At 39.5% G+C, this 10,029-nt stretch overlaps 1 protein-coding gene across 1 annotated transcript; it reads left to right on the top strand.

Annotated features, from left to right (window-relative positions):
* The first annotated feature begins 1,292 nt into the window (after positions 1-1,292).
* serpine2 (serpin peptidase inhibitor, clade E (nexin, plasminogen activator inhibitor type 1), member 2) lies at positions 1,293-8,233 on the top strand. Its single transcript, XM_026192772.2, has 9 exons — positions 1,293-1,552; positions 2,565-2,843; positions 2,957-3,184; positions 3,600-3,797; positions 6,433-6,631; positions 6,712-6,809; positions 7,290-7,376; positions 7,485-7,568; positions 7,664-8,233. The coding sequence occupies exons 2-9, from the start codon at positions 2,582-2,584 to the stop codon at positions 7,699-7,701; spliced, it is 1,194 nt and encodes a 397-aa protein (XP_026048557.1). The 5' UTR covers positions 1,293-1,552; positions 2,565-2,581; the 3' UTR covers positions 7,702-8,233.
* Positions 8,234-10,029: the final 1,796 nt, after the last annotated feature.

Genomic DNA, 10,029 nt, shown 5'->3' with positions numbered 1-10,029 from the left:
TTTGATGAGAAATGGCTCCACTTCATGTCTTTGTGTTCCACAAACATGCACACATCTGGTTTTGTTCAACAAAAGTTTAGTTGTGTTTGATAAGAGTGTGTTTAAAACCCAGCAGGAGAAGCGTGATTATCATCTCTAGTTTGGCCCAGAGAGAGGTGCACTGGAAACATCTCAGGCTTCAAGTTGCACAATGGGGTTGGGTGGCAGTGTTCTTACGGTATGTTGTTTTTTTTTTTTGTTGTTTTTTTTTGCCTTTGAAGTAGATGGGTTTGGCTTAAAAATGAGTAAGAGGAGAGACGTAGGAAGACACAATTGTAGTGCACAGCTGTGGGTTCACTGACTTCTCCCAACTCAGACAAACTGACCCACTTTGCCTAACAATGATAACAGTCCCATCTCTGCATCTGGACATGGAGGACCCTCCCCATTCCAAACACACACTCAGCAAAAGCTGTAGCTCAGAACGCAGCCCCACTGTGGGTGTCCCATGTTGTATTTTTACAGCCTTGATCTAGTTATTTACTCGAGGCTGGGAAAGGAACTTATTAAACCCAAGGTTCAACCTAAAAAATATACAAGTGAATTATAAGGTTATGTGACAGATCACTGTCCAGTGTGTCGAGGTAAACATTTATGATGTCTTTAGCAGTAATTACTCACACACTCCCCCTTAATCCCCTGTAATTCAAACCTTCAGTAACCTACTCCTAATCCTCACTTTGGCAGTAGCAGGGATGTAATTGAAACTCAGCCTCTTCTCAGGTGTGTTTAAGTGTGTGTGAGACACTTTCCAGCTGCATACACCCATCAGAAAGAAAGAAAAAAAAATTCTCGTATGGGCATATATTTTCCAAATTCTCTGTGAAATGTAGTTTGGATAAATATAACTGGAAAAGACTAAGCAATAGTTAGTCTTAGAAATATTTAGGGACACTTTGAAAGGGTCTATGTAGTAATTGACGGTTTTTGATGATGTTGATATTCATCAGGATAAAGTGTAGGCTCTCCATAATTCTCCATTTCATATGACAAAACATCACTATTTTTGCACGTTTCATACTGCTTTTAAACATTACCACACTTCCTGATGTGTCAAGTTGGATGGCCAAGCCATCACCGGAAGTAGCTTGATGAAGGTAATCATTATCTAATCTCCTTTTGCTTATCGGAGAAATGTGAGCTACAACTTTGCTAAATTATGAGGATACATCTCATTTTAAATTATGAGAGTTTAAAAACGACAATCTTTAGGGTTTTTTCTGACCTTTACTTTGAAGGTGTAGCGGACGCACATCCGTGTTTGACACAGACACGGATGTCTGTTTTATGGTCGGCTGCTCGGTTGGAAGGCGGGGTTCACAGTAGGATAAATTCTTGTTTGGAACTGCGGTGGAGTCACTAGTAGGTGTAACTTTCTACAGAGTAAGAGCTCTCTTCGTGGACTTTGGGGGTTAACTACTTGAGTTGTCGTTTGAACGGCAGCGAAAAAGCGGACTAATACCAGCTGCAATTTCACCTGCGGGACAAGTCTAATCGAAGCCCCTCGGGTTAGGTAAGGAATAGCGTTTTTTGTGTGTGTGTGTGTGTGTGTGTGTGTGTGTGTGTGTGTGTGTGTGTGTGTGTGGGGGGGGGTTTTTTGTTTTTTTAACGGAATTTTATTTTTAAGCGTCAACACACGTAGCTATTTTAATTGACTTCAAGCATTGCATCTAATTCAAAGAAATAAAATAAGAAAACATGCCCGCATCCTAGCGGGAAAATATTTTGTCGTTTTTGTTTTTTCAAAGAACCAAATGGAAGTTAATTGTCGTTCTGCATAATTGTAGTTGTGTTCACGTGACCTGTTTTGTATTGTTTTTGTTGTTTTTCTTAAAGCACTTTAAAACTGGACTGGTAGTTGTTTAAATGTTTGACGGGTGGGGGTCACCTCTATTGCACAAATTAATAAGTTAATGTTCACGCTTCCTGCGATTTCCTCACCAGATACAGTTGCGGAATATTGTGGCTGACTGCGTCAAACTTCTGAACACGATGTTTTATAAAAGCACTCTGGTTGATCATTTGAAAACTGCATGTTAAATCCATTTCCGTGTTTTCTCAGCAATATTATTATTATTATTAACAGCACGCCCCAGTTGGTGAATAAACGTGGCAGCTATACAACTTGCCCTAATTTATGTTCACACTGCAAATACTGCACCTCTTCAGTAAGTCCTCACCGAGAATTGAGTCTGGCTCTTGTGGCCAGTTTTAGGCTGAAGCATTTTCCCCAAAATGGTCCTAAATCTTATTTTGAGCTCAAATTAAAAGGAACGAAGGGTGCAGTTCAAGTGTTCTGGCTAGGGATAGCTTGTGATGTTTAGACACAGTGAGTAAGAGTTAGTCAGACCTTGCAACACTGGATGAATGATTTTGCTGCTTTAAGAGGGAGTAAAGGTATATGTGTTTATTCATGAGTCACAACCATCTATTATGGAAGTGGTTTAAAAAATGCATGCAGTGGTAGGTGACTTCTTCAAGTAAAATAAATGTCATCCTAATTGCCTCTCCTAATGTTTATGTAGGTGTTGCAAGTATCAAAATGAAGCACATGTCCTTATTGTGCCTCTGTGCATTGGTGGCCTTGTGCAGCCATAAGGGGGTGCTGTCCCAAGCACCATCTTATGGTGAAAGGGGCTCTGATCTCGGCATCCAGGTGTTTCAGCAAGTAGTTCATGCCAAGCCCCTGGAAAATGTGGTGCTCTCGCCTCATGGGGTGGCTTCAATCCTTGGCATGCTGTTATCTGGAGCCCACGGGGACACGAGGAAGCAAATCCTTAATGCTCTCCGTTACAAGAAAAATGGTAAGGACTATTTCAGGCTATAGATGTCTTCTGAGTCCTACAGTTTTTAGCCTAACGTATAAAAACCTTGGGTGGTGTTGAGGAACAGTTACAAGTTTACCTGGTTTGCACAGGTCCTTACAAGATGTTGAAGAAGCTGCATAAGAACTTGACGGGCAAAGCCAACCAGGACATCGTGCTGATCGCAAATGCTATGTTCAGCCAGAAGGATTTCCCCATGCAGGAGGCTTTTGTGACTTCCAACAAAGAGAACTTCCAGTGTCAGAGCAGGAGCCTGGACTTCAGCAGCCCCGATGCAGCAGCCGATGAAATTAATGAGTGGGTCAACAATAAAACCAAAGGTAACAGTGGCTGTCAATTATAGCTGTATACAGAAACTAAAGTTCCATCTTTGAATGCAGTTGAGTCTCAGAGTGTAGGCATTCCTTCCCTAAAGTGGGTGCAGAAGGACTGGTTTTACCTAAGGAAGGGGAGACCTCTGCATCCATGTTTTGGACTTTTTGTATACTTGGCTACAAGGCTTATTGTCACCTACAAGATCGTTTTCCTTTTCTGTATGAACACATTGAAAATACTGCAGGACTGTTCTAAAACGTCTGACTTGTTAATGCACTAAATTTTCTGCTGTATTGATTGGTTGCCCCTACATGGTGATACAGTTTTACCTTCTCTGTCTCAAAATAAATACAAAAGACATGACGTGTTGGTTTTTAAATCAAACCTTGCTGATGGAATAATGCTCCTATGTTTATCCAGGTCACATCCCCAGCTTGATCAAAGCAGACATGCTGGATCCTGCTCTGACCCGTCTGGTCGTTGTCAACTCCATCTACTTCAAAGGCTTGTGGAAGTCTCGCTTCCAGCCTGAGAACACCAAGATAAGGACCTTCACCCGGGGCGATGGAATCGATATTAAAGTTCCAATGATGTCGCAGCTATCAATCTTTAACATAGGTGAGTGGTGATGTGAGACTAAGCATTTAAATGCGTCTAAAAGAGCAGTCAGTGTTTTAGATAAATCATGATACTAAAAAAAAGGCCATATTATTCTACATTACTATCAGCCTATATTGCTTTCCACTGCAAAGCAACCTTTAGATACATTTTCGCAATAATTAGAAAGCTCTTCTGCAACATTGGCTACAGACTAGTAAAAATGAACTGGCTACTATGAATGCTTGTGCTACAAAGTCTCTCTTGGCTTATCAACCGTTACATTACTGTGGTGTGGGGTTTACAGAAGTTCAGTTTTGTCAGCACCATATATTTGTTCTATGTTACTAATGTAGTTTTATGATTTGAGAGTTCAGAATAATTCCTATTTATCATATACTGGACCTTGGTGCAGCTGCTCAGCTCATCCATTGTTGGAAACGAGCTGGTGTCCCTCTTCTCACTGCCCTTTTTAGCAAGCCTTCTTGTGATTGGAAGAAGAAAGCTCACCCACTGGTGAGTGGGGCTTCTGTGCTCACAGCCGGCACGGTGTATTTTAAGTGACCAATCTGGCGCATTTGCATCATGCAGTCAAGAATAGGAAAAAAAAGCTGGGAAATGGCATATTTAGAGCAGCATGAGCGTTTGCCTTTCCAATTTTTATATACTATGTCCTACTTATATTACACCTTGTTGACCTTGTTTAATAGGAAAACCACTGCATCAGAGTCAGTTATTTGTCACAGAAAATAATGAAAAGCATAACTTCATCATAACATTGGGTTGGTTCACTTTTCTTTCAGTACCTGATGCTTCTCTGAACTTTACCTTGTACAGCCTTCATTGATAATAGACCTCATCTGCCATCATCTACTGCCAAATTATTGCACTTCGGGTTTATTATAATGCAGCTGCAGTCACTGCCAGTTTATGGTTCATATGCGAGTTTGTGTTGAGTTGGGTTTTTTTGTTTTGTATTTTAAGGACTTGGACATGCCACTTCTGTAGGATATTATTTAGTCCTGTGTGAAATGAAATGATACACCAGTCAGAGGTCTATATTTAGGTGACTTGTCAGAGTTGTGGTGGCCCGCGAGTGCTGTGGACAGACGCTCTTGAACTAAGGCCGTGTTAAGCTGCAAGTTACAGATATCTAACTTTCTTCAGTGTCCTAAAGTGTTTTGAGTTTAGTGTTGATAGTCTGTTGCTTGGATTATTGTCTTCAAGCTAGCAGGTGGGTCCTAAAGAGAACACTAGAATGTAGTGGTTCTGGTACAGTAATGTTTTATGGCTATGATGGCATTTACACTTACTTGGCAATCTGACTTTGTAATAGGTAGGTTGGTGTAATAAGCATATACAGCCTGAAAATGGGAGGGAGTCTTGATACCTCTGGTGTAGTACTGCTCTTATGTTATGTGCTTTGATTCAGCTCCACATTTGCTGTTCTTGTACATCATTCAAGAGTATCTACTTGCACAAAAAGGTGATACTTAAAAGCTATAAAGTGCTGTCTCAAACTTTAAGCAATGTTAATGACATATTTGAATTGAGTGAAATGCTGAAAGCTGCAAAAACTGTACCATGCATATGTCTTATGCTATACCCCCTTATTAGCTAATTTAACACAGTATTCTTACAGTTGGTGTTCTTCATGGGTCTTTTCTGGGAGAGTATGTTTGTCCTCAGGAAGCCAGGGATTTTCTGCTTCCAGACAAAATAGAAAGTGATAACCATCACTGATTACCATTGTGGTTAAACAAAAACATTTACCCACACAAATTCAGAGTTGTTCAGTGGAAAGTCCTGGCAAAATCTGGAGTTTGGCAAATTTGCTTGTTAAAATAAAGTAAGAAAGAACTGGAGAAAAATCCCCATGGGATGAAACCTGTTTTGTCATTCTTTTTTCTTTCCTTCTTTCTTTTCTTTTTTCTTTTCTTTTTTTTTTGTCACACATCAAACACTTCAGAATGTGTTCTGTTTTATTAATGTCTTTGCCTCGAATGAACCTTAAGCTGATGGATGGGTACTGGATTGAGCCCACAATGGAAATTACAGCAGCAGCTCAAAGTACATACAAACATATGCTGTAGTACTTAACTATAAACATCAAGTACTATAGCACCATACTGAAGGCCTCATAATGTGAGGTAATACAAAGTTATACATGCAACAGTAATTAAGTAAAATAATAGGTTGATGTTTTTGTTGATCTTAATTTCCTTAATTCCCCCATAAAATATTTTGAAAACCTTAACTTTCTTCCTTCTGGACCATTCAGTATAAAACGGTGAGCTTCGACTGGCATTTATAATTTTCTGTGGGAGAGCAGAATTCATGTTTCTGTTAATAATAATAATTAATGGTGACTGTCTTACAGATAGTTTAACTTAAAACTCATTGATCCAGGAGAAAGTTTTGAGGGTCATCATGGTGTGCTGTGCTAAAAGGGCAATTACAGATGTGTGTGTGGCGTTCGGTACTTTTAGTGTTTACTTGTCTTTTAGATTTTATTTGTATTTGACCATTGTGTACATGGTAAACTTCATTATTACGAAAATGGTGATGGCTGGTGCAGGGTTGGTAGAAAGATAATGTGGAGGGGATGGAAGTCTGTTTTGCAGCATTCTAACTTCAGATTTTTGTATTCTGCTAGGCCTAGCCTCCACACCCCAGGGGCTCAAATACAAGGTAATTGAGCTTCCTTATCATGGCAACACCATCAGCATGCTAATCGTTCTCCCGTCTGAAGAGGACACCCCTCTGTCTCGTGTCATTCCCCACATCAGCACAGCCACAGTGCAGAGCTGGACCAAACTGATGCACATGAGGAAAGTCCGCCTGCTCATCCCAAAGTAAGGCACAAACGCACATAAATATAATGTCCCTTCAAATTTGATACATGGTGACATTGTCTGTTACGTTGTGTTCTCAGGTTTACGGCTGATGCAGAGGTGGATTTGAAGGATCCACTTTCAGCTCTGGGAATCACGAACATTTTCAGTGAGGGCAAAGCTGACTTCAGACATCTCAGTGAGTGAAAGCAGAGTCACTGCAAACCAGACGCTGACGCATGTTCTCTTGCACCACCACAGTATTTATCCAGTCTATTTAGATATGAGCAGAGCCTGGAAGTATGAATGGATTGTTGGCTGTTTACAGAGAGTCACTGATGGCCAGTAAGGAGCTTGAATCGTAGTTGACTGTGAAATGCTGAATCACTGCTCCTCTTGTCTTGCCATTCATCATCTTCTTGAAAGTTTGGAATGAGAAGAGATGGGGATGAAGAGCTCTAGTGCCACCCTGTGGTGTAATTGGCCAAGAGTTTGTAGGATTTTCCCTAGGAAAGTACCCCATCAGCTTTCCAGCAGATGGGGATGCTCTATTGCCATCATGTGGTGTAGCTTACAAAGGACTATAACATACTTTTATATTTATGCAATCTATGTTGCATGTGGAAGGTCTGGTTCATACAGAGAAAGCAAAGATGATTGCGTATTGTCGTTTCCTCAGGTTCGGAGCCTGTGTATGTATCCAAGGCACTCCAGAAAGCCAAAATAATCGTGAATGAAGATGGAACAAAAGCAGCAGCAGCCACTAGTGAGCATTTGTTCAGTAAGCCTCATCTTTAACTTAAAGTTTCTCCCATGTTTTAACAATGTTCTGTTTTGTGGGTTTTTTGTTTTTTTGTTTTTTGCTTTTGTTTAGCTGCTATTTTGTTGGCCCGTTCCTCCCCACCCTGGGTTACAGTTGACAGACCTTTTGCGTTCCTCATCAGACATAACCCGACAGGTACAGATTTTCTTCCATTTCCACCTTAAAATGCTGAAAAATGTTTGATTGTAAAGCACTGCACCGTGACGAGTTCTCCTTGCGTCTGTCTCCAGGTACCGTCCTCTTCATGGGCCAGATCAACGAGCCTTGAGCCCAGCCCCATCATCAACCATAGCATCATTTATCACAACAGGATATGCTTATACACTGCCATGTATCAGAATACAAAGTAAACATAAACACACCCCTACATATACAGAGCACACTTTGCTGAACATGTTTGTACAATGTGGATATATGATGTGATTTGTTTTAAATGTTGCTTTTTATGTTACTTATTTTCTGTATTGCATAACATGCTGTATAAAATGTATTTTGCTGACTAAATTTTCCAGTTTTAATTTTTTTGTATCCTTTTTTTGAATTAATGACATTTTTAAAAGACTTTGAATGTCAGTTGTGTATTTTCTCTTCTCTGGAGTAGGATAATCAGTTTATTTATCATGTCAGTGTTTCCGTTTCGTGTTGTAACTCCAGTCTGTATTACGTTTCACTCGTAAGTTACGGCAATATTCATGCCGTTGCAACGGTTTTGCATTTGAAATTATTCTTTCCCTCAGAGAGAAAGTCTTCTTCAAACTTTTGGGGTGAGGTGAAGGAATAAATACACATTCATAACATGAGTGATTTTTGACTGGCTTATTTTCTGTAATCCAGTTAGGGAAATAATTTTGATCTCTCCCCCCCCCCCCCCCCCCCCCCCCGCTGAATTTGTAAGTTTGCCCAAATAAATAAAAATCTAAAAAACACTTTGCATAAAAGTTATACATTTATTTGGATGTTATTGAGTGAAATAAGTATTTGATGTCCAAGCAAAACATCACTTAGTAATCGGGGGAGAAACTCTTGTTGGTGTGCACAACACTTTCTTGTAGTTGGTTACCAGGTTTGCACACATCTCATGAGGGATTTTGGTCCGCTCCTCTTTACAGAAACTCTCTAAATTCTTTAGGTTACTTAGCTGCTGCTTAGCAACTCCAAGCTTCAGCTCCCTTCACAGAATTTCTATAGGACTTAGGTCTGGAGATTGGCTGGGCCACTCCATGTACTGGTTCTTTAGCTACTCCATTGCAGCCTTGGCAGTGTGTTTCAGATCATAAGTTCTACACAAAACGAGTTGAGATCAGGAATCTCTAATGCACTGAGTGTAATCAAATCTGTGGGAGCCAGAGTTCAGGCTGGGCTGTAGGGGATGAAATACTTATTTCACTCAATGACATGCAAATCAATGCGTAACTTTCATGAATATATTTCTGGATTTTCAGTTGCTTTTCTTCACTAAAAAAATGAAAGTATCATAAGATTTGAGACTCTTCAATTCTTTTGAAATGAGCAAACTTATACATTTAGCAGGACATCAAATAATTATTTTCTCTACTATGGTAGTTTTACATGCATATCTGAATATTATGGTACTTTTTTTTTTCAATTATAAACTCTGGCAGTCATATATTAGTAATTTAGCGGATCCATCTAGTTTTTAGTCAGCGCCACCAATGTACTTGAAAGCTTTTCATTATTGAGGGTCATGGATGGCTTGTTTATACAAGTTCCACAGGAAAAATTTTTTTTCTGTATTGGTCATGTGGGTGCCAATAAAACCCAGGGTAAAAAGTCTAAATCCTGTGTTACATAAATGAATTAAAATATATTTTACAAATTGTTAAAACCCTATATATCATTTACAATAGGACAAAGACACCAATTTTACCATATACAGTACTGTGCACACTCTACTGTATCTCCTTGCATGTCTACATGATGTCTCTGTCTTTTTTTTCTTTTGTTTTCTTTTCCTTTTAAAAAAAAAATATAGACGCAAATGGTAGCATATACAATGAGCAGCAGTGAGATTCAGTAATACGAGTATACAGAGTCGCCATCATCAACAATACACCAGAGGCTATTAAAAAGTCTTAAAAGAGCAGGTCCTGTGCTGTGATAGAATATCAAACCAGACTAGAAACGACACCGGTGTCATTATCGTGTAGAAAAGACTGCAGCTGCTGGAAGAACACTTTCTCTAACCGTTGGATAGACTGAGACTGGTCTAAAATTAGATGGTTCTGCAAGGTCAACATGTATTTCTTAATAACAGATTTGTATTGGTTTTACTCGTTTTAAGAAGGTTGTCTACGGAAGAGGATTAGGGCCACTGGGGGAAAAAAGTGGGCACGTCTTTTTTTTCTTCTTTTCCCGAATTCTGAATAAAAAGTCAGAATTCTGAGATTAAAGTCAGAAAAGAAGAAAAAATAGACGTGCCCAGTGGCCTTAATCCTCTTCCGTAGGTTGTCACTGTCCCTGTCATTGAACACATATTTGTAATTGTTGGTGGCCCTATTACGTGAAAAAGTCGTTTAAACAGACGAAAGGGAATTATATGTGATTTACTTATAGTTTGGTTTAACTCAGCAATATT

The sequence above is a fragment of the Astatotilapia calliptera genome, chromosome 14, assembly GCF_964374335.1.
Source record: "Astatotilapia calliptera chromosome 14, fAstCal68.1, whole genome shotgun sequence".
NCBI lineage: Eukaryota > Metazoa > Chordata > Actinopteri > Cichliformes > Cichlidae > Astatotilapia > Astatotilapia calliptera.
This window is presented reverse-complemented; position numbering and strand designations above follow the sequence as displayed.

Bases quoted from the DNA above. Each gene is read 5' to 3' on its own strand.
- serpine2 (XM_026192772.2), top strand. From the start codon at position 2,582: ATGAAGCACATGTCCTTATTGTGCCTCTGTGCATTGGTGGCCTTGTGC. The intron at 3,185-3,599 runs GTAACAGTGGCT...ATGTTTATCCAG, and splicing joins GGTCAACAATAAAACCAAAG to GTCACATCCCCAGCTTGATC. The intron at 6,810-7,289 runs GTGAGTGAAAGC...TCGTTTCCTCAG, and splicing joins AGCTGACTTCAGACATCTCA to GTTCGGAGCCTGTGTATGTA.